Source organism: Callorhinchus milii, unplaced genomic scaffold, assembly GCF_018977255.1.
Source record: "Callorhinchus milii isolate IMCB2004 unplaced genomic scaffold, IMCB_Cmil_1.0 Scaffold7, whole genome shotgun sequence".
In the NCBI taxonomy this organism is placed as follows: Eukaryota; Metazoa; Chordata; class Chondrichthyes; order Chimaeriformes; family Callorhinchidae; genus Callorhinchus; species Callorhinchus milii.
This window is the reverse complement of record NW_024704748.1, coordinates 3,131,645-3,155,874: the sequence shown is the minus strand read 5'-3', so window position 1 is coordinate 3,155,874 and position 24,230 is coordinate 3,131,645. Positions and strand designations below refer to the sequence as shown.

Sequence of the window (24,230 nt, the reverse complement as noted above, 5' to 3'; positions counted from 1 at the left end):
ATCTTGTGTAGCCTTCCAAGGATGCCATTGATCATCCTAGTCAAAACAAAGTAGGTTACCATGTCACAGAAAATAACATGATGAGAATAGTTCAAAGAGTTACTTCTAAAACACAGGAAGGTTTGATATCATAACCCCTCTGAGTTCATAAATGCATATTTTCTACCATTATATATCTTTCAAAATTGCACTCATCGGTATTAGTAGACATCAAGAAATACACAGAATTTTTTTTATTTATTTGCAATATTTCTCTATTGAAATTACTGAAAACCAATATTATACATTAAAAAGTAACCTTATATATTTTTAATCAGTTCCATCAGGAGCAAAAGTCATTTTTATACTGTCATTTGAGAGGGATTTGGGGAATGTTTACATAATATTATGAAATCTCTACTTTGTTATAAAAATATAATATAAATGTTATATTATCCACAGTGTACCAAACATCAACATTTTCTTTCATTGTCTACACTCTTAGTTGAAGCTTCCTGAAAAAAGTAATATCAACATCAGATTAAATAACATTGTATCAGACCTGTAGAAGCATTAAAAAATGAAGTTTAAGAAGTGCATATAACATGCAATAAAAACCTGCTGTAAATGCAAATAATGTAATTATTTTATTATTAACTGGTGCTATTGATGCACTTCAAAGCTTTTGTGTTTTAATGTTTTTTTGAACTATGTTGAGAAGTGTTTTCGTGTAGTTTTGAAAAGTGAAAAATCCCTATTTATCTTACACTAGTCATTATGGCTAATCAATAAATCAATCATTTTATCTACGCAAGATATACACTGACATTTTCAGCCACACTTTGGAATCTCTAAACGTTTAAGATCTGCCACAGATTATGTCAACAGCCATCAAGAAACCTCTTCAGAAAGTTCTTGCCCGAAGCTAGATCAAAGGTGAACACCTGGAAGCCAGTAATGCCAGCACCTCGAAAAGTAACCCTATACTCCTCCGTGCTCGCAGATTTGGTCTTCTTACTCCAAACATCTTTTTTAAGTTTTATTTATTGCCCTCAAACTGCCTCTTGTCTAATGTAAAAGGATAGTTAAGATTTTTCCCTTTGATAAAATCGCTCTGAAGGGAAACAAAAAGAGGTTATGGCTTACCTTCCTGAAGCTCATCATAGATCTTCTTGTACTGGCTTAGTGAGGCCACATCGCCCTGTGTTGCCTGCAGCATTCCCTGCACCTCTGTGATGGTCACCTCACAGCTTTGCACTTGCTTTGTAGCTTTCTCCAGTTGATCCTGATGTGTCTGTTGCAGCCTGAGAAACCAAAGAATTAAATAACTTCCTTTAGCTTTGCATTCTTTTTAAAAAAAAACATGTGCAATTGGCTGCCGCGTTTTGCCCACAAAATATACAGTCTCTACACTGTACAGTATATCCTGTGAAGCGCTGTGAGACCTCTTGAAGACCGTGATAAGGCGCTATATCAAATGCGAGTATTATTATTATTATTATTACAGAAACGTCATTTGCTTCAAGTCTAATCATTTACTCTTTATTTATCCACGTCTGGCTATTTTCTTGATGGTTCATTCTCAAAGGATTTTTGTTCTTTGATACCAGCACAACTTCTGCCCCCAACACAATGAGTCTCTCTGGTGCTTTATCACACGGCCCAACAATCACATCTCACTAAACACGTTCACAGGTACTTCAAAATCCTGCTTTCTAACCCTTAAATCAGCTAATTTCTCCCCGACTATTCTGCCATAAGTCATCTCTTTCTCTCCCACTGCTTTTTTATTTTTCTCTCTCTCTTTTCATACTGATCCAATTTATTCTTTTCCATTCCTGCCACCTGACTTAATGGGGTGCAATTTGCGATAATCGGATTTGAAGCGCTAATGTCCTGTGATTATCAAGAAACATAGGAACAAGAGGAGGCCATTCAGCCCGTTTACCAGTGTGTTATACAGAGGCAGATCTTTTAATTCCACCCCAGCCCCCTTTTCCCCATTACCCTTAATGCACCTTATTCTCAAATATCTATCAATCTCCCTTTTAAACATCCCAATTGATTCTGCAAGTGCAACATCCTTAGGCAGTGCTTTCCCTAATGTGTGCTATTTACAAAACTGCTAATTTTGATGTCTAAAAACCGTCAACCTGCAAGAAAAGTCACAATTTGCAAATATCGGATCCAGTTTGTGAAGATCCTCAATTGAACCGCTATGTCACTTACTCTCTCTCTCTCTCTTTCTCTAATTTATTAATACATAAATGAACAAAGCCTCCATTTTAGATGATCCAGGTCACCACTTAAACAAAAAATTAACGATCCATTATAAATTATTAGGGTTTTAAGATTGCTGTAAAATAATTAATTTTCGTTTGGTTTTCTAGCCTGACAAATGTCACATTAAATGACACAGTTGTATTTATTACTGTTCATATATTTTCTTCATACTACAGCCAATTAATCAACACTGGATGATAATTAAAAATTAAGATGCTATCACAGTCTTATGACAGATCCATAGCTTGTAAGTGCGTCTGCTCTCAAAATGATTCATGTAATAAACTGATAGTATCACAAAATCAGAAACACTTTCAGTCAGGCAACAATTTTGTTTCCTCGACACAAGAAGTCATTTGGTTTAAGCTTGTTTCACACAACGGAAAATATCATAAGTAAAGCCACAACAAACAGAAGATGCAATTAGCCGGATGGACAATGTTGTGCGAGTACGTGGAACAGTACATGACAGTGAACAATGTCCGAGACCAGTCAGTCTCTTTGTTTACCTTTTAACCTCTTTAGTTATCTCACGTATCTTCTCCTTTAGAAAAACAATGTGGTCTTGTAATGCTCCATTGCTTTGCTTCATTTCAGCCAGTGTATGTTCCAACTGGATTCGACCCTCTTCTTTCTGCAACATCCTTCAATAGGTGGCAATATTTATACAGTATTTACCACTTTAATAATAATTATTGGTTTATGTATTCTGCTGTATTCACTAACCTCTGATTTTATATCTTTTACAAAGAGATGATGGTTATTGATATTCTCTAACCAGTTTGAATTAATTTATTCCATCGCAGTGAGTGAACTGATTTGATATATTCCCTTACAATGAATAACTCGATCGCCTGTATATTGGGCTGAAAGGCACAGCCTGTTTTGATGTTTCCTGTGGTAGTAAATCTGCTGCTATAATGGATGGCCTGATTTGATGTGTTCTGCTGTAATGAGGTAGCAGATTTTATGTATTCTGCTATAATGTCTAGTCTGATTTGATGTACAGTATTCTGCTGTATTGCCTTGGGTAATGGATTGAACACCTGTTGAAACATACCAGTTAGAATAAAAACTGATTAGGGCGAGACATTGAATAACGAGTATAAGGATTACAATTTCCTTTGTTTGCTGATTTTAAAGAAAAGGTAGGTTTGCTGAAATAGAGTGAAATGTTGGGAGAGTAAAATCAGCAAATCATTATGAGGGAGAGGATATTGTAGGGTAGGTCAATAATAATAATAATAATCCTTGCATTTGATATAGAGCTTTATCACATCTTTGAGACGTTTCAAAGCACTTCACAGAATATACTGCAAAGTGGATTGACTATGTATTTTGTGGGCGAAACCCAGCAGCCAATTGCGCACAGCAGCGTCCCACAAACAGTGGTGGATTGAGCGACCAAATTATTATCATTATTTTGTATTTAATTATTTGTATTTATTTATTCATTATTAATATAATATTTATATTAATACTCAAGTCATAATATAAATACAATTTAAAAAATTAAAAATATGGGGAGTATGGGGAGGCCAGAGTGGAGTATTAGGAGGGGTGGAGGATCATATGGAGCTGTAAGGCCAATTGTGTCAAATTCCACGTATGTAAATGTGTATGTAAATCTACATTTGCTGATGATAGCAAACCGTGGAACCTTTGGAAAAGACTACCTTGGAAGGAGACGGTTGTCAGATTGTCACAAAATTTAGAGGGAATTGGATTGAGAGGTGTGAGACACAGAGCACTATAGGATTTTGTTTATTATCTTTTATCTGACCAGATGGACCGCAGTGGTCTGATCTGCTCCAGTACATTCCTATGCTGTATGTTCCTACATGGAATTGTACAACGCTGCTCCCAACAATCCACCTACTCAAAGCAAACAAAAAAATAGTTTGTAAAAAGAAAGAAAAAAGGAAAAAAAGAAAGAAAGAAAGAAAGAAAGAAAGAAAGAAAGAAAGAAAGAAAGAAAGAAAGAAAGAAAGAAAGAAAGAAAGAAAGAAAGAAAGAAAGAAAGAAAGAAAGAAAGAAAGAAAGAACTTGCTCAGATATTGACAGGGGTGATCAAGAAGGAACTCAGGCAGCTCCAAATAAGTAGGCATGTCAATGAAGAGAATTATTTAAATGTAGGTGAAATCTGATGTTAATGAAGAGAATAAAAGTGCCAAATTATAATAATAATAATCCTTGCATTTGATACAGTGCTTTTCACGTCTTCTAGACGTCTCAAAGCGCTTCACAGAATATGCTGTAAAGTGAATTGACTGTATATTTGTTAGCGGGAGGAGAGCTTTGAGAGCAATGAGTATTGCAGAAAATTTTGACTGAAAGCATAAGCTTGTCAGCCATTGCTGGATACACGCCAGTGAAGAGAAACAAAAAGAGAAAAATAATGTCCTGGAAACAAGGAAAGAAGGCACTGGCGGCTGGCAAAGGGGCTTTTTACCCAGTTTCTAACCGGCACGGGAGTTTTGACCCCATGCAGTTCAAGAAATCATTCCACTGTTCCTAAACAGATATGGAGTGTCACTTCCTCAATTGTAAAGGGTGATTGTTTTGATGACAGCTCAAAATCCAGTCACTAAATATTTTGATTTTCTTACATTTTTATGAACAACAACTTTGTCAAACGCAGGGTTCCATATTCAGTACAGTACATGTATACTGACAAAAGAGGCTGAGTGATGTTTTTTTNCTTCTTTTAGGGATAATTTACAAAAATGTTGTAATGGCACATGGAGCACATTGACATGTCTCCCTCCACCTGTGTACCAGAACTGTTCAGTTCATAGCTCACAGTTGCAGAGTGTGGAAGGAAGTCTTGAGAAAACAAACTGAATGAAGGTAAATGATTCCATGTGCTGCTGTAAAATTATATAGCGCTTGAAGAAAACAGCTGACCATAATTGGTCCAGACTCGAAGACTTTGCTCTGTGTCTGAATCAGCCCGCTCTGTCCCCTCTCTCTGTCTAACAGTGCAGTGATACACTCTCTTTAATAGTGTCTATAGAAACATTAAACATGTGTATATATTATAAATAAACACACAGACTTATGTATATAGTTATAAAATCAATGATTATAAAATTGGACTCAATAAAACAGCATTTCATTGTATCATATTCCCAATATGAAACAGTATTTCATTTTCAAGTCGAGCTTTATAAGCAATGAAATTATAGTTTGGCTAAAAAAAAATGAGCTTAAGAATTCAGCTTTTGCTGTGATGTGCGGCTGGAATCCTCTTCAAAAAAGATGGTTAAAATCCAACGCTTTACACAATTTTATTGGCTCTTCAACTTCATAGTTCAGAGAAATGTGTGGGTAATCTATATAAAAATTGGATAATATGTACTTGCTAAAAACAATTTAAAAGAAAATTGTTAAACTCCCAGAGATTTAAAATATAGACTGTACCCATGCAAAACACATAGGCCTCCCAAAATAATGTGAAATATTATTTTTTGTCTGGGGCAAAAATACATTTACTAACAATACTTAAGTTATTATAATAAAAAAATAGTCATTCTTGCAATTTTATACAGTACCTATAAACATCAAAACATCTCAAAAGTGTTACTGGCAGGTGTAGTAGTGACTGTATTTGTATCAGTCCTTACTACTTAAATAGAAGTTTGTTGCAGATTACTCATTTTGCTGAAGTTTCAAGACATTCCCAAGCACGGTTTCTCGAAGAGAGATTTTTAAAATATAGGAAAGCAATGTTTTTAATTCTTTAGCTGTCTGACATTCGTGTGGAGAGCTAGTAACCCCTGAGTTTCTGATGAAGTCAGTCGTATCAAGGTATTACAAAAATTCTGCTTTCCTGCCTTGGGTAATGAAATAGTCAAGAAAAAGCACCGTGTACAGTACTTACATCTCTCTCAAACCATTCAATTCAGTACGAAGTGCCTTTGCCTCCTCATTCCTGCATGCAATAAAGAAATTCATTTGTATGGAGATTTGCATTAACATTCATAAGTGATGTTATCGTTAACTCATTTAAAGTTTCAGAATGTACACTTTCTTTAAGTTAATTCTTGAAATGCACAGCGTGTGACCAATCACATAATACAATGGCTGAGCTCCTCTTCTAAAGTGTGTAATTGTCATTAATTGTTTCTCACCAAGTGTAACATCCATTGGATATTAATATAGCTGGGTTTCAAAAGCTAACTCAAAAACTTTTTAATCTACTTTAAAAGGTGTTACGAGCAGAAACGTATCATATTAATATATTTGTTGAAATAAATGTTTTCTGTATCTGTTTATCTGTAGAAATCACAGACATATTACTGTAAACAATTAACAGTGAGCTCACATGTTGGCTGTGAAAGGTTCTGTTTCAGTTTAATTTGACTTGACATTTGCCCTTCAAGGTTGGTAATGAATTAAGCAATTTTCCAATTTTTGTTCTCACTCAATGCCAAGCAATACAGAGTGCGACATTTTAATAATAATAATTTGATACAGTGCCTCATCACGTCTGAGACGTCTCAAAGCGCTTCACAGAATATACTGTAAAGTCAATTGACTGTATATTTTGTGGGCAAAACACAGCAGCCAATTGCGCACAACAGTGTCCCAAAAAACAGTCGTGGATTGAGTGACCAATTTATTATTTTATTTTTTAAAGGATTTATTAACCCCAAAAAAGCGATCCGCCAATTGACTAACAACCGGATTCCTACTTACTGCTAGATAAACAGAGGTGTGTGGAGTAAGGAATCAAACTAGGTCCTCTCGTTTGTGAGGCAAGTGCTCGAACCGCTGAGCTACAGAACTCCTAGTATAAGACTGCCCCATAATAAATACTAGCAAGGTTGCTGACCAACCAATGGAACTTCTTTTCCTTCCTAACTATTTCCATGTGTGAAGCCTAGCTCTTGGCTGGCAAAACCTTATTCTGGAATAAATTCATGTGGGGGGAATTGAAGAGACTTTATTATATCACCAGAAGAGGCTTTCTTATGAAATAAATCTGCCTCATCTTGATTCTTTATGGGGGTTCACTTATTTTGCGCCAATGGTAATAACTTTCAAAACGTATCCAACATTTGGTACCAAGTAATAAAGCTCTGTGCACAGTTGCTTGAAATCAAGCCTCGGGCGAGAGCAATTTGGAAGGGGCAGTATAAAAAGTGTATTTAAGTGGAATACGATTAAACTGACAGTTGTTGTTAGTAATGTCATAAACACTAAATATAGGCTGGGTCAAATAACCCTGTAGGACAAAAATAATTTATTTCACTAATCCATTACATAATGTGCTGGCAAAAAACACATCAGTCTACATAAAGATTTATTATTAAAATTGGCTTCAATTTCATTTGTGACTGTAAAATAGTTTCCATTATTCCCCTTTAACTCATTGAGTTATTCTTCCAGTGCTTTGGGACTTCCTTCCGACGTGAAAGGCGTTATATAAATGTCACTTGTTACAGCTGTTGTTATAATTATCAACCAGATGAATCATAGAGAAATGTGACTGCATAATAATAATAATACTAATAATAATCCTTGCATTTGATATAGCACCTTGTCACATCTTCGAGACATCTCAAAGCGCTTCACAAAATATACTGTAAAGTGAATTGACTGTATATTTTATGAACAAAATGCGGCAGCCAATTGCGCACAGCAGTGTCCCACAAACAGTCATGGATTGAATTATTTTTAATCTATTTGAAGGGATTATTACCCCCAGAAAAGCGATTCGCTGATCAACTTGTGGAGTAAGGAAACTTGCCTAATGTTTCATCCTTCCCGGGAATCGAACCTGGGTCCTCTCGTATACGAGGCAAGCGTTCTAACCACTACGCTACAGCATTACAATTATTGCACAACTCAGAATAATTCCTTAGTTGAACAGCAAACTTTCTTAAAGTGCTAACAGCTGAAGCATTTGTTACTAAAACCCAGTGCATCAAACTTTAAAATCTCAAATTATGTTCTTAACTGTATGTAAATAGTTTCACAGTACGATGGCTTGAGAAAAACTGTTGAAGAGTAAAAGATGTTTGATTCTGATTTGACTTCTAATGCAGTTTTATAATAATAATATAATAATAATAATAATCAGTAATTGAGACTATCACTTTGAAAATTAAAGGAAGGGTATTGTAAATCAAGAGCTCTGGGACACTACCCCTCGTGAAGGGTGCTATATAAATGCAAGTTGTTGTTGTTATTCAGAAGATCAAACCTTTCAAAATGATGGTACATTTCTATGACCCATTGCTTGGCGTAGTTTATAAAGTTTAATATAAAATGTTTTCATTTGAGATTAGGTTGAGAACATGCCAAACTTTTACTCTCAGTAGTTTGGATTGGATACGCTTAAAGAAGGTGATGGGTTTCCACATGTGACAGACCAAACAAAACAGAAAGCTTTCACATATGCCATCCTATTCTTTCACTAAAAAAAACCACTTTAAATTCACTGTGGATCTTGAGTAGACTTGAGTGCTTCAGAGGTAGAGTTTTAATAATAATAATAATTAATAATCCTTGCATTTGATATAGTGCTTTTCACATCTTCTCGACGTCTCAAAGCGCTTCACAGAATATGCTGTAAAGTGAGTTGACTGTATATTTGTGGGCGAAACGCGGCAGGCAATTGCGCACAGCAGCGTCCCACAAACAGTCGTGGATTGAAAATGACCAATTTTTTTTGTTTGTTTTTTGGAGGGATTATTATAGGCGTGTCGAATAAGGAAACTTCAATTGTAGAATTGTAGCTCGAAAGCCATGAACCTCAGCACATATCTGCACTCATTTGACAAGTTTTACCAGTTCTTGGTGGGTGAGTCTGAGAGAGGAGAGAGCATGAAACAACAAGAGAGCTTCTCAGGGATAGCGAAAAGCGAGTGGGACAAGTTCCACCCTCCAGAAGCTAAGATCCTATCAAGTTATCACAAAGAGGCTGCTGACATCACCCATCAAGTCTTCAACAAGGCCAAAACTTGTCATACCCTTCAGGCTGAAGGAGAAAAGATGATAGTAGGAGAGCGCATTGAGTGTGATTAAAAAGAATTGTGTAGAACAAGATGGGCTCTCTCTCTAGACCAGTCATCCCATTAATATATATGCCTTGAGAAGCAATCCTCTCAGCAAGTCAGTCTATTAATGTGCTTCCAGAGCCACACTCTCTTATCTCTGTTCTATGCTTTTCCTCAAGACACTTCCCAGGGCACTCAGTTTTTACATGACCCTGATTCCTTAAATGTCAAATTATATAATACCATGACTTCTCTGTTACCATTTTCCAACAAGAAAACAAGATCAAGGAAGATCCTCAAACCTCACAAGACATTCATTCTGATGTTAATACCTTTTGTCTGTGGAAAATCAGGTATTATTGTCAGCTCTTTTGTAAGCATATACCTCAAATGTACATTAATATTGTACTACAATACAGATATACACACTCAGCAATTTTATTACTAATCTAACAACATTTTACTGTTAATAAAATAACAAAAAGCTCCTCTGTTGCTGATTTACATGGATGAGATAAGGTTTTCCTGATAATCATTAAAACCTCTTTAATAATTAATCCTTTCATTCGATAAAGCACCTTTCACGATGGGAGTATGTCTCAAAGCACTTTATAACAATCACTGTTAAGTGTAGTGACTGTGTATTTTGTAGGCAAAACGTTATTGAGTTGAAGAGATTGTCTATCTGATGTATTTTTATTTGCACATAACACCAACCAAGGCAATGAAGATTCATTCTGTTAAAATGCTTTGAGTTTGAGGTTTGCCCGGAAGCTTAAAATTTGGACCTTCTGAAGTTAATCTCCAAATGTCAGGGATTTGAATCTGCATCTTTCTCATCTGCATCTTTCTAATCAAATAATTCCCTCTAGGTATGTCTGTCAATAGTGACCTGTTTCCATGTACTTTGGACCGCACTGTCAATGTTACATTGAAGCTCCATTCAGAGCAAGTAAACCTGTTTTAAATGAACATAGTGAAGACATTGTGAAGAATTATACATAAAATAATATTCAAAGTGTAACTTAGACACTTCACAATGAAAACAAAACATTTTTTTTCTTAGGCCAAGGGCAAGGTAGTATACTTTGATAGTTTAGAAAAAGAAAGTAACTACTGACATTTTAATATGTGCCCACAGAGTTCTCCATTTTCTTATGGAAAGTGACTGTATAATACAGTAATAAAGGCATAAATTTTCCATTTAGCAATTGGCTGCTTCGTTTCGCCCACAAGATATGCAGTCAATTCACATTACAGTATATTCTGTGAAGCTCTTTGAGACATCTCGAAGACGTGAAAAGCGCTATATCAAATGCAAGGTTTATTATTATTACTCTACGATTACTCACCGATGTTCCCGAATTCTGTGAAGCAAACTGAAATAAGGCACTCGTGTAACCGCATCACCTTTTTCTGATTCTGATACTGAACTCCCCGTGCGTTGAGAGCTGTATACTCCATCTGCACACGTCAAAGCAAGAAAACACACTTTTGAAAAGCGAATGGCTATTTACGAAGCAAATCTAAACCACAATTTCCCAGTGAAAAACTAGGGTGAACCTTAGCTGAAATAAACTTTATTTCATGAATTGAATTATCTGAATTGAGGGACCAGTGCAACGGGTATTTTACTGAGATTGTTAACAAGGGGAAAAATATAAACCAATATTGACTAAATATCTGCAATGAACAATGATGTTTATGTTGTCATTGAAATAAGTCAGTAACTTGTTTTGTCTTACTATAGAGTTCGTCCCGGATGAGTTGCAGTACTTTGCTGAACGCACCAAGCTGCGGGTAGAGATCTCCTAACACTTGAAACACCAATCTCATTCTATCTTCTGTTGGTTCCTTGAAGGACAGCACTTTCTTGTCCTCGATGAGCTTCACAAGATACTGATTAGCTGTTCAAATGCAGACAGGTTGAACAGTGATACAGCACTCTCCCTTAAAATCTTTCAACATAAGTTTGTTCTCACTCAAAGGTCAGTTCTCCAACATTGCAATTATAAGCAAGAAAATAAATATCTGTAAATGCTAACATACAGTTCTAAAAGTATAATACTACAACTTGCATTTATATAACACTCTCCACATAGATTAACGTCTCAAAGTGCTTTACAGAAATGGTGTGAGACAATGAGCAGTGAGGGTGGGGGAAGAGTTCAATATTACCATTTCCATTTTCATACCATTACTGGCTGATATTTATATGGAAAAGTATAAAGACATATGTTGACCTACCTGGCGAGACAGCCCCCAATATAACATCAGCATCCAAAGACTTAGGTTTCTGAGCTTTTGTTCTGGATGTCATATTTATTACAAATGTATTGCAACTGAAACCAAAAGAGATTTACAATAAATGATTATTCAGGTAATAATAATCCTTGCATTTGATATAGCACCTTATCATGTCTTTGAGCCATCTCAAAGCACTTCACAGAATATACTGTAGTGTGTAGTGACTGTGTATTTTGTGGACAAAACGCGGCAGCCAATTTCAGATCACCATGTATTGCACTGGATATGTTTCTGGCATTTGATAAAATAGATTTATATTCTAATTAGACTACAATTCCTGGTAACTCGTCCTGGCATTTACAAGCCAACACTGAAACATTCTGAAACTTTGCACTGTCTCTACTCCCCAATCCTTTTTCTGCTCCACCTTCACCTGGGTATGCCTATTCGTTATGTTATCAGTTATTATTTTAGCATCCGTAAACATAAAATTCAAATGTAATTTTTCTAATCATCACTAGAGTGCAAGGATCCTGTCTAGATAACTGAATAAAATATCCTTCAGTTACAGCTTATACCTTTTCCTCATGATATTTCGGCTTTCTCAGATAATAATAATGACAATATTAATAATAATCCTTGATTTGATATAGAGCTTTATCATGTCGTTGAGACGTCTCAAAGCGCTTCACAATATATACAGAATATATTGTAAATTTGATCAACTGTGTATTTTGTGGGCGTAAATAGAAATTCTGTTTACAATTTCTTTACCCATAATAGTTTATTTATGTTCATACCTTATTGCAGTTCCCTGTGGAACACTGGTTTCAAATCAAATCATGTCTATTTATACATAACCTACATTTTCACTATTTAGTCCATTTTTAATCCAGTTTATTACTTCTGCCTTAATTCATTGAGCCCTTACCTTTACAACCAATTTCTTGTGAGATGATGACATTTTTGATAATCTTACTATATTGTAATATCTACTGGCCCTCCATCATCGATGAAGGCCTCCTGAAGAAAAAGTAAATTCATAAGGGAAGCATCTTCCTCTCCTAAATCCATCCAAGCTGTCATTAAAAATGACATTTTTGTAAAACTCTTAAAAAGTCAGAACTGCATCAGCCACTTTCCATTCCTCAGGTATCTTTCCTGCTCTCAAAGAACTGAGAACGATTTTCAGCCAAAGCTTCCCCAATTTCCTCTTATACTTGCTGGAGAATTCCCAGCTGCATGCAGTCAAGCCTCCAGTTTCTTAATAACACTTCCTCTACTAATATCTATCTTCACTAAACACTCCCTGCTCCCCCAGTCATCTTATTTATGGGATCAGGAATCCTCTCTTGCGAAAACTGAAGTGAAGAACCCATTTAAAAATGCAACTATACCCTGATCCTCTACGACTAATCTGCCAGTCTTATCCTTTGGAGGCCAACGTGTTCTCTAATCCTCTGCCTTCTATGAACATAACTGAAAAACTTCTTATTCCCCTTGACGCCCATTGCAATTTTCCTTTCTAATTTCCTATTTTCTTTCCTGATTTCCATTTTTAGTAATCCTTGGCTGCTTTTTTATATTCAACCCTATCTATTTGCCTTCTTGATTCCTCACATTGTTTAAAACACTTTTCGAGGTCCCCTACGTTTTATTTTACTCCCCATTCAGTCACTTCAGCCGAAGTCTACATATTATCCTCTTGCTTCTCAGTGATATGAATTTTGACCAAATCCCTTCTAATGTGCTTTAAAAATGTACTACTTCACTTGTTTTCACTTTTAATGTCTGTGTCTGGTGTCAAATGATTGCAGCAGGACAGTACTGTATGGTCACTCAAGCAAAGAGCACTTGATTCCCAATCAGGACACGAGTTGGATTCCTTCGACTGTTTGCGTCACTTGAACTTGTCTGTCTTGGTTGGGTGGGTTTCTTTGGATTTCAGACAGGTCTTAAAGTGGGAAAGGTTTGGGAAGAAATAAACATGATATAGCTTTGCTGTGCTTGAATTGTCACTACAGATTACTATGTTAGATAGGGTGGGGGGCGGGGTGGGGGGAAACCCTCGCCTCCATTTGATAAGTTTCCATAGCGAGCCACTGAAAATCAAAAGCCCAGCAGAATGGGGAAATCAAATTGAGATTCCACATTGGTTTCTCAACCCACGGTGACTTTGCCACTCACACCGACTAGAAGTAACCCTCATTAGTAACAAAACATGACAGTCATATTAATATGGCATCGTTATCATTGGATACTGTGGAGTCCTGTAGCTCAGTGGTTAGAGCACTCGCTTTGCAAGCGAGAGACCTGAGTTCAATTCCAGGCAGAGGGCGAAACCTTGGGCAAGTTTGCTTACTCCACACGCCTAATAATAATCCCTCCAAAAAAACAAAACAATAATAAATTGGTCATTTTCAATCCATGACTGTTTGTGAGACATTGCTGTGCGCAATTGGCTGCCATGTTCGCCTACAAATATACAGTCAATTCACTTTACAGTATATTCTGTGAAGCACTTTGAGATGTCTAGAAGACATCAAAAGCGCTATATCAAATGCAAGGATTATTATTGTTTTATTATTATTATTACTGAACACAGCGACCTCTATTTCTCAGTGATTGCTCACACTGATGATTTTTGTTACTTGCCTATAATGGGAAATATCATAGGAGACACACACAAAAATATAACTGGGGTTAGTATATTCCACCATCTGGAACTCCAACCCGCAGTCCCCTTCGCCTTACCTCCTTCAAGACCCGTCTCAAGACCCTCCTCTTTGACCGTGTCTTCGATCACCCTCCTTCCCCTCCTGCCCTCCACCCTCCCCGATCCTGACCCCCATCTCACATCTGAAACACTGATTGTCCAGCACCTTGGGACGTCCTCCAGATGTGAAAGGGCTATACAAATATAATTTTGTGGTTGTTGTTAGTGAAACACATTACACACGCTATTTCTAAAAACACATATAGATATCGAATAAAACGAGGAATATTTATTGAATAGACGGATCTGAACTCACTCACTAATGGACCTCTATTTTGTTCTCTATTTTGACCTCTAAGCTGTTAAGCCAATTTATTCAATAAAACATTCCTACAATTTTCAATAACTGCTCCAAGCCAATGTTCCTGGTGACATCGACAGCATCCGTTCAAACAAAATTCTGACAAAATGTAAGCATTTAAGGTTTCTAATAATGCCTTTGTTAATGTTTTAAATTTGAGTAGGGATCCTAACAGTTTTTTTCTGGTCAGCCGGGTCTCTTACACTTGCGGAAACCCATCACCATATTTAAAACTATCCAAAGCAAGCTGAGATTTATAATAAAATAATAATCCTTGCATTTGATATAGCGCCTTTTCACGTATTCTGGATGCTTCAAAGCTCTTCACAGAATACACTGTAAAGTGAATTGACTGTATATTTGTGGGCGAATCGCGGCAGCCAATTGCGCACAGCAGCATCCCACAAACAGTCGTGGAATGAGTGACCAATTTATTATTTTATTTTTATTTTATTCCTTGAGGGATTATTATCAGTCGTGTGGAGTAAGGAAACTTGCCTAAAGTTTTGCCCTGCTGGGAATCAAACCAGGTCTCTCGCTTGCAAGGCGAGTGCTCTAACCACTGAGCTACAGGACTCTACCGATTCCATGCATCCCACCTACACATGGAAATCCCAGAGATAGATTAGGATCCTAACAGTGAGACTCCCTCTGTCAATGGTGCACACTGTAACATGATCTCACCGAGTTTACTTTTTCTTCAGAGAGTCTCCACTGGTATTAATTAATCTCCCATTCACCATTTTTTTCCAAGCTAGTTTTCTTAACTCACTGTCTCACTGTTTATATGACACAACAAAATAATATTCATATAGAACACAACAATATCCGATAAAAGCCTGGAATACCGGTAATCTGCAACAGACCAATCAGCAGCTGAAGGAACCTAATCGTGGCTTTCAGTAGCTGATTGTTGTTGTTGTTGTTGTTGTTGTATTGGGTTTCCAGTTTTCGCAGTTATTCTTTTTATTTCATAAAAATAAGTCAACTTTTACCTGAAAAGCAGTATTGACCAAATGCTGCAATACGACAGAGTTGGTCTGTGTCAAACATTTGTGGTATTTGAGTTATATAGAGGAAGACTAGTTTGTAATTAACACACACATTAAGTCAAATTTGCATACTTCATTTATATGTTTATCCTTTTAGCTAACCAAGACACCCCCCAAGTTTATTAAAGATAGGATCGAAGTTTTTCCTTATTTTCTAATTAATCAAATAAGCATTTACTAATAAGATACGATTAGCATTTTTAAATATGCTATTCCTATTAACATAACTAATAAACCATCCAAGTTTCGTAGAAGGCAGGAGGCACAATTGTTTTGTTATTTAGGAATAGTGGAAAACTTTACATTGACAGTCATTTCTGTCCTTTTCGGGTGATGCAGAAATAGCCAACAAAAGATATACCCAGTTATAATACTGAAACTGTTACCAGAAAATAATAAATGGATATCAAACAATAAGAAATGGATGTCAAAGTAGGGTTGTAAACATCAAAGTACACTCAGAAACACAAAAACAGCCCGTTAATGCACAACGTTCTTGCTAAAGAGGATACTGTATTTGATAACTGACTCCTGTTGGAGTTGAAATTCAGCAAAGAAAGTGTTAGGTGGAAATAGACGTATATAGATATTTATATAGATACGTATATATTCTATTTGAATTTTCCTAATCACAATGAATGTGATTGATTTGTAAACTTACCCAAAAGCTTTTTTAATTTGTTTATTATCATTGTTGGAGAATATTTACAATTAAAAGCTATCTATATAGGAACACAGGAAAACAATCATGGGAAGCTACGATAAAGACCATCGAACCTGTTCAAACTGTTTATTAAATTTATACAGAGTTTTTAATCCCAATGCCTTGCCCTTTAATAGCACCCAATATCTCAAATGCCCTTGTTGTGCACCTACAACAAAATTACATTTGTATAGCCTAGTATTCTTACTTATATTGATCTGAAGTGCAAACAAGACTGTCCTAACCCCCACGCAGGTTCAATTACATATAAAAACACACAACATAAAGATGGCTTCAACATGTACATTCGCACAACCTCCTCCCCCCACCCCACATACACACAAATTACGAATTAGACTAAACACAAGAATGATTTGCTGTCTAATTTAATAATCCTTGCACTTAATTATAGTGCCCAAACATCAAAACGTTTCAAACCACCTTACAGTAATTACAGTATAGAGTAGTGACTGTGTATTTGTAGGCAGACATGACAGCCAATTTCATACACAGAATATTCTACAAACAGCTAGGAGTTAAATGACCATGTTTTGCTGGAGCATTGGTGGCCAAGTCACCGAGAGAAACTCCAGGTTCTTTCTGGTTGTTGATTGGCAGGTGAGACCTCAGTTTAATTCTGTCTCTTCCCACTGCTCTATATCTCTCTTTAAAACCCATCTTTTGAACCGTGCCTATGGTCATCTCCCGCTGTTCGGAATCCAACCACATCATTGTGATTTCCTCTGAGCTGTCATCCTATGTCGAGAAGCGCTCACACGAACATTCGCACATTTCAATCAAAAAGAATCAAGGGGAAAAAAATCAAGAAAGGTTGGCAGATGCAAATAAAGATTGGCCACCAGTCCTATATAAATGCGAGTCGTTGTCATTGCCGTGTTGCGAAGGACGAAACCCCAAAAATGCAATACTGCCCCCCCACCCGCCCCTTGAGCACTGGAACACTGTGGCATTCAGATTCCTACAACCATCTACCTTCGTCCGACCTGTGCGACAGCCTGGGTACCAATTGCAAATCAGGTGAAGTGAAGCTAGCAGGTGAAGTGGGAGAGGAGTCGAAACATCTGCCCTCATTTCCACAAACGAACATTTTATTTTCTCGATTATTACCCCCAGAAAAGTAATTCGCCAATTAACAACCGGGTTCCTACCTCCTGCTGGATAAACAGAGGTGTGTGGAGTAAGGAAACTTGCCTAACATTGGGGTAGATAAGAGAGACAGGATTAGAACCAAACAAGCTTTAGTTTGACCTACTTGGGTGGTGGATGATGGCGAGTTGCTCTCTCTCTCTGACTGTGAGTGTGTGTGAGTGAAAGAGTATGAGTGAGTGTGTGTCAGTGAGAGTGTGTGAGACTGTATGAGTGTTATGGGTTAGTGTGCGTGTGAGCAACTGTGTGTTGTGCGTCAGTGAGTGAGTGTGTGAGCGTATGAGACTGGGTGAGTGAGTGTTGTGTGTTAGTGTGTGTGAGAGTATGAGAGTGAGTATGTGTGTGAGACTGAGTGAATGTTGTGTTAGTGAGTGTCAGTGAGAGTAAGTGTGTGCGAGTATGAGTGTGTGTTGTGCGTGAGTGAGAATATGAGACTGTGAGAGTATGAGTATGAGAGAGTATGAGTGTGTGTGAGACTGTAGAATATGAGATTGAGTGTGTGTGTGTTGTGTGTTAGTGACTGTTTTTGAGTGTTGGGTGTTAGTGAGTGTATGAGTGTGTGTGAGATTGTGTGAGAGTATGAGAGTGAGTGTGAATGTGTGTGAGTGTCGTGTTAGTGAGTGTGAGTCAGTGGGAAAGTGTGTGAGAGAGTATGAGTGTGTGTGAGACTGTGGTGTTGTATGTTAGTGAGCGTGTGTGAGAGTATGAGAGTGAGTGTGTGAGACTGTATATGAGTGAGTGTTGTGTTAATGAGTGTGTGTGAGTATGAGAGTGAGTGTTGTGTGCTAGTGAGCGTGAGTGTGTGCGAGTGAGTGTGAGTATGAATGTGTGAGACTGTGTGAGTGAGTGTGTGAGACTGTGTGAAAGTGAGACTGTGAGAGTATGAGAGTGAGTGTGAGAGTATGAGTGTGTGTGTGTGTGACAGTTGGAGAGTGAGTGTCTGTAACTATGTGAGAGTGAGTGTGTGAAACCGTGAGTTCGACTGAGAGTGAGTCCGACTGTGTGAGACTGTGTGAGAGACTGTGTGTGAGTGAGTGTGTGAGACTGTGTGAGAGTGAGTGAGTCTGTGAGAGTGAGTGAGTGAGACTGTGTGAGCGAGTGAGTGAATGAGATTGAGTGAGACTTTGTGAGAGTGAGACTGCGTGAGTGAGAGTGAGTGAGACTACGAGAGTGAGTCTGTGAGAGTGAGTGAGACTGTGAGAGTGAGTCTGTGAGAGTGAGTGAGACTGTGTGAGACTGAGTGAGACTGTGAGTGAATCTATGAGTGAGTCTGTGAGTGAGTGAGTGAGACTGTGAGTGAGTGAGTGAGACTGTGAGTGAGTGAGTGAGACTGTGAGTGAGTGAGTGAGACTGTGAGTGAGTGAGTGAGACTGTGAGTGAGTGAGACTGTGAGTGAGTGAGTGAGACTGTGAGTGAGTGAGACTGTGAGTGAGTGACTGTGAGACTGTGAGTGAGTGAGACAGTGAGTGAGTCTGTGAGTGAGTGAGACTGTGTGAGTGAGATTCTGAGTTAGTGAGTGAGACTGTGAGTGAGTGAGACTGTGAGTGAGTGAGTGACTGTGAGACTGTGAGTGAGTGAGACTGTGAGTGAGTGACTGTGAGACTATGTGAGAGTGAGTGAGACTATGTGAGAGTGAGTGAGTGAGTGAGTCTGTGAGTGAGTGACTGTGAGACAGTGTGAGAGTGAGTGTGTTATCCCCGCGTTGCTATTAGCAACCGAGAGGGCGGGGCGGGGAGGAGGAGGGTTTGAACTGTGGCCTGTGATCCCCTCTCTCTCTCTCTCTCTCCTCCTCTCTCCGAAGGAGGGAGGGAAAGGGAAGGGAACACCAACGGCGGCGGCGGGTGGTGGTAGTTGTTGTTGTTGTTGATGATGATGATGGAGGAGGAGGAGGAGGAAAGGCGCTCGAATGGCGGCGGCCGCCTGAAGACCTGGGCCTCTAACTGTCATCCCGACAGACAGCGGCGCGAGAGGGGACCAGGCCCCGAGCCTCCCACACACCACCACAGCTGCCCTGCCCTGAGGGTGAGGAGCAGCTCCAGCCCCCCCCCCCCCGGGAACACCAACCCTAACCCCCCCCCCGGCAACCCCCCCCCCCCCCCGGCAACCCCCCCCCCCCCCCGGCAACCCTACCCCCCCCCCCCCCGGCAACCCCAACCCTACCCCCCCGGCAACCCTAACCCCCCCCCCCGGCAACCCCCCCCCCCCCCCGGCAACCCCACCCAACCCCCCCCCGGAACCCCAACCCTAACCCCCCCCCGGCAACCCCAACCCCCCCGGCAACCTACCCCCCCCGGCAACCCTAACCCCCCCCCCCGGCAACCCCCCAACCCCCCCCCCCCCCCGGCAACCCTAACCCTAACCCCCTCCGGCAACCCTAACCCCCCCCCCCCGGCACCCCCCCCCCCGGCAACCCCAACCCACCCCCCCCCCCGGCAACCCTAACCCTAACCCCCCCCCCCGCCCCCCCCCCCCCCGGCAACCCCAACCCTAACCCCCCCCGGCAACCCTAACCTAACCCCCCCCCCCCCGGCAACCCTAACCCTAACCCCCCCTCCGGCAACCATACCCCCCCCCCCGGCATCTCTACCCCCAACCCCCCCCGGCAACCCCAACCCTAACCCCCCCCAACCCCAAACCCCCCCCCCCCCCCCCGGCAACCAACCCCCCCCGGCAACCCCACCCCAAACCCCCCCCCCGGCAACCAACCCCCCCCGGCAACCCTCTAACCCTCCCTAACCTCCCCCCCACCAACCCTCCCCTAAACCCTCCCGCCATCATTATTTGACCTCAGCCCCACACCCCCCACACCGCCGCCAACACTAAATGTGAGTGAGCGAGTGGAAGGGATAAAATAAACACGAATTCCCCCCCACACCCACCACCCAACCCTCACCCCTTCTCCCTCCGCCATCGTTATTTACCTCAGCCCCACACTCCCCCCCCCCCCCCCCCCCCCCATGTGAGTCAGTTTGAGGGCCTGTGGAAGCGATAAAAAGAGGCTCTTAATCCCCCAATCCCCCCCTCCCCCCCACCTTCCCAATCCCCCCCTCCCCCCCACCTTCCCAATCCCCCCCTCCCCCCACCTTCCCAATCCCCCCCCCTCCCCCCCACCTTCTCAATCCCCCCTCCCCCCCAACTTCCCATTCCCCCCTCCCCCCCACCTTCTCAATCCCCCTCTCTCATACCCTCCCCCCCCTTTACTCCCTCCTCTCCCCCAACCCCAATTCCCCCCTCCCCCCCCACCCGCCTGCCATCATTATTTACTCCCCCCCGCCCCCATCACCACCCATCAGACGATGTTGGCCGAGCAGTCCCAGAAATGGTTCCCGACCCACGTCCAGGTGACGGTCCTGCAGGCCCGCCGGCTGTGCCCGAAAGGCAAGGGCGGCAGCAACGACGCCTACACCATCATCCAGCTGGGCAGGGAGAAGTACTCCACGTCGGTGGCGGAGAAGAGCCTCTCGCCGACGTGGAAGGAGGAGATGTCGTTCGAGTTGCCGGGCCTGCTGCTGCAGGGCACCCCCGAGAGGTACACCCTGGGTCTGGTGGTCCTGCACCGCTCCTTGGTGGGGCTGGACAAGTTCCTGGGCCAGGTGGCCATCTGCCTCAATGAGCTGTTTGAGAACAAGTCCAGGAGGCAGAAAGAGTAAGTGTGTGTGCGTGTGATGATGATGATGATAATATGTTATTAATCCTTGTATATATCTGGTGATCATCCTTGAGTCTGATCTGGCGCCTCGTCATGTCTCCGGGGCACCTCGCGCCTTCAGGGCGTCTCCGGGGCACCTTTGGGGCCTCTCCGGGGCGCCTCGCGGCTTTGGGGCCTCTCCGGGGCGCCTCACGGCTTTGGGGCCTCTCCGGGGCGCCTCGCGGCTTTGGGGGCCTCTCCGGGGCGCCTCGCGGCTTTGGGGCCTCTCCGGGGCACCTTTGGGGCCTCTCCGGGGCGCCTCGCGGCTTTGGGGCCTCTCCGGGTTTTGGGGCGTCTCACAGTGCTTCACCGGAATAGTGTAGTGATTGTGTGAATCGTGGGTGAAACCTTAACCTACCTCCAGCATCTATTTTTGAAAGTCATGCTGAAAATCATTTGCAGAAAATGTTTTTAAAATCAATCGCCATCCCTACCCTTTTTTCTATTCTTCTTAAAAACTCAGCCATTCAAAAAACATCTTTCAAAAGAAAGACCGATTATAATAATAATCCTTGCAATTGATATAGGGCCTCCTCACACCTTCGAGACGTCTCAACTCGCTTCACAGGATATACTGTAAAGCGAATTGACTGTATATTTTTGTGCGTGTGTTTTTTAGGTATTATGATAATAATACAAATAATTAATAATAGCCCTTGCATTTAATATAATTTTTTATTCGTAATAATAATTCTTGCAAAAAATGCAAAGATTATTTGATATAGCTCCTTAATTATGTCTTCGAGGCATCTCAAAGTGCTTCACAGGATATACTGTGAAGTGGATTGACTGTATATTTTGTGGAGTCTTATGTGCAGTCTGGTTCATTTATTTCCCCAACCCACCAAAAATCTTCACATTTTGTATTTGATGCATAATATTTGTTGGAAATTGAGGTGATATGTCAGTGGTTCAAGGTGATTGAATTGCTATTTTTTATGTAGTTTCACTGCATTGCACAATTTTACTGTATTAAGAGCACATTGTGTAGAAGGAAAGATTTTCAACAAGTATGTCTGTAGCACTACAAAAAAGCTGATTATGAATTGCAAGGCAGTAGTTAAATTTCAGGAGTTATTCTGATCATTTTGGAATAGGACCTAAGATTTATGACCGTCAGGACCCTGGGATTGAATCACATCCTTATATATTTGGAATTTGCTGTATTATTTTATTTCATTGCTATCCTCCCATTCCCCACCATATTTGCTGTAGGTAGGGGCCTAAAAAAGCCCCAGTGTGGATTTCTCCCTCTCATTTTTCTGACTGAAATAAGCTGTGCCTCAATAGGTTGCTGTGTACGTTGTTCGGGCAACAATAAGTTTGACAGGCTTCAAATAAATTGGCTGTTTTTTGCAGAGTCACATCCCAGGATCGTTCGATTGACTTTGGACCAGACAATTCTGCATTCAAATCCTCGTGGGCCAATCTGGGCCTTCATCTTTTTGAGGTCAATTAAAATCAGTGCTTTACTTAAAAAAAATTCATCCAGGAGAACAGGTTAGATGCACGTAAAAGGGTTCTCAGTTGCTGGACTAGCTCTGAAGTGAGATGATTGTTAAAGCCAGGCATGTCTGCAACAAATCCAAAGCGCTGTTGTTGGTTGAGCAGCCTGTCTAATTGATGAGACGTGTCCTCAGCCCTTCAAGTTGAAGTCTTAATAGATAGAGCTGTTCTAACCGGACGAGTGCTGCACTGTATCCTTACCATTCTTTCTGTGCACTTATCATTTTTCTTATGCAGTTGCATGTAAGTCGGCCATTCAACTACTAACCACATAAGGTCTTTGTGGTTTTATTCAAAATAGATTGAATCCGTTTTACTCCATAGTTAACTGAGCACAGTTTCTTATGTGTCTTTGTTGAATGCAAAGAGATCCAAGTCCACAACATTTAAAAAGATGTGAATATGCACTGCTGATACAGTAAATCGCCATCAAAAAACACACATTCCAAGCAGCCGTAAATAGCTGAAATGAGTGCACCCTTTTCCACCACACAAGTGAATTAGAATCCCATTACTTCTCTATATTCTGCCTGAGTTGCCCATTTGTTGCAGTGATTTTTTTTCTCTAGTAAATAAAATTTGATGTTCGATTAATCATGCTTACAGTCCATTCTATGTTCTTCATATCAGGAAACCTCCAAACTATTCAGGTTTCGATGTTCTGCCATTCTATACAGTCTTGTTTATCGATACTGTTTAAAAATATGAAGTTGTGCATTGCCTGTTTGTACTACACATGTTGGGCTTTCCACGCAAAACAGTAAACAGGGAGCCCTGTAGCTCAGTGGTTAGAGCACTTGCCTTGCAAACGAGAGACCTGGGTTTGATTCCCAGCAGGGCGAAACCTTGGGCAAGTTTCCTTACTCCAGATGCCTAGTAATAATCCCTCAAGAGAGAAAAATAATAAAATTGGTCACTTCAATCCGCGACTGTTTGTGAGACGCTGCTGTGCACAATTGACTGCCGTGTTTAGCCCACAAATACACAGTCAATTCACTTTACAGTCTATTCTGTGAAGCACTTTGAGACATCTTGAAGACGTGAAAAGCCCTATATCAAATGCGAGGATTATTATTATTATAAATGATTGACCAACAAAATACTACAGATAGCAAAGCTATCCCAGTTGTACACCATATTTTGTTCCAGGCAAAGGCCTCACATGGATTATTTCCAGAGCAGAGAGAAGGTGCATTGCAGCTGGGTTGAAATTTATTAAAACCAGGACACAAAAGTGGAGAGAACAAAAAGGGAAACCAAGCTGAGATGGAGTAGAACCACAGACGATAACCTTAACAGCAGGAAGCTGGAAAAGAAAAGTTGAGTTACTTGATCATTAGAAGGGATTGGGGTGAAATTTCAAGAAAGGTACTTACTCTTCAAAACAATCAGCCATTCATAAAGCCTTATTAACCAGTTTTCTTTAGGTTTTAATGAACAAACTGCTCTTTCTGTCACGTATAATGATTAAAATCTGTAGGATCTTAGGGTCTAAGTTTTTTTTCACCCTTCAGCCTAATT

At 40.4% G+C, this 24,230-nt stretch overlaps 2 protein-coding genes across 2 annotated transcripts in view; one reads left to right on the top strand and one right to left on the bottom strand.

The window, feature by feature from the left end:
- LOC103185242 overlaps positions 1-11,149 on the bottom strand; it is a 106,982-nt gene extending 95,833 nt beyond the window's left edge. The window contains exons 1-5 of the mRNA XM_007903642.2: positions 11,015-11,149; positions 10,622-10,733; positions 6,146-6,196; positions 2,772-2,906; positions 1,126-1,283 (exon numbers count right to left, since the gene is read on the bottom strand). Of these exons, the coding sequence (XP_007901833.1) occupies positions 1,126-1,283; positions 2,772-2,906; positions 6,146-6,196; positions 10,622-10,733; positions 11,015-11,105 (547 nt within the window). The 5' untranslated portion in view covers positions 11,106-11,149. The remainder of the gene's footprint in view (positions 1-1,125; positions 1,284-2,771; positions 2,907-6,145; positions 6,197-10,621; positions 10,734-11,014) is intronic.
- Positions 11,150-20,769: 9,620 nt separating this feature from the next.
- The window catches only part of LOC103185241 (rab11 family-interacting protein 2), a 47,295-nt gene continuing 43,834 nt past the window's right edge, over positions 20,770-24,230 (top strand). Inside the window, exon 1 of the mRNA XM_042336774.1 lies at positions 20,770-21,161. Coding sequence (XP_042192708.1) covers positions 20,812-21,161 — 350 coding nt within the window. The 5' untranslated portion in view covers positions 20,770-20,811. The remainder of the gene's footprint in view (positions 21,162-24,230) is intronic.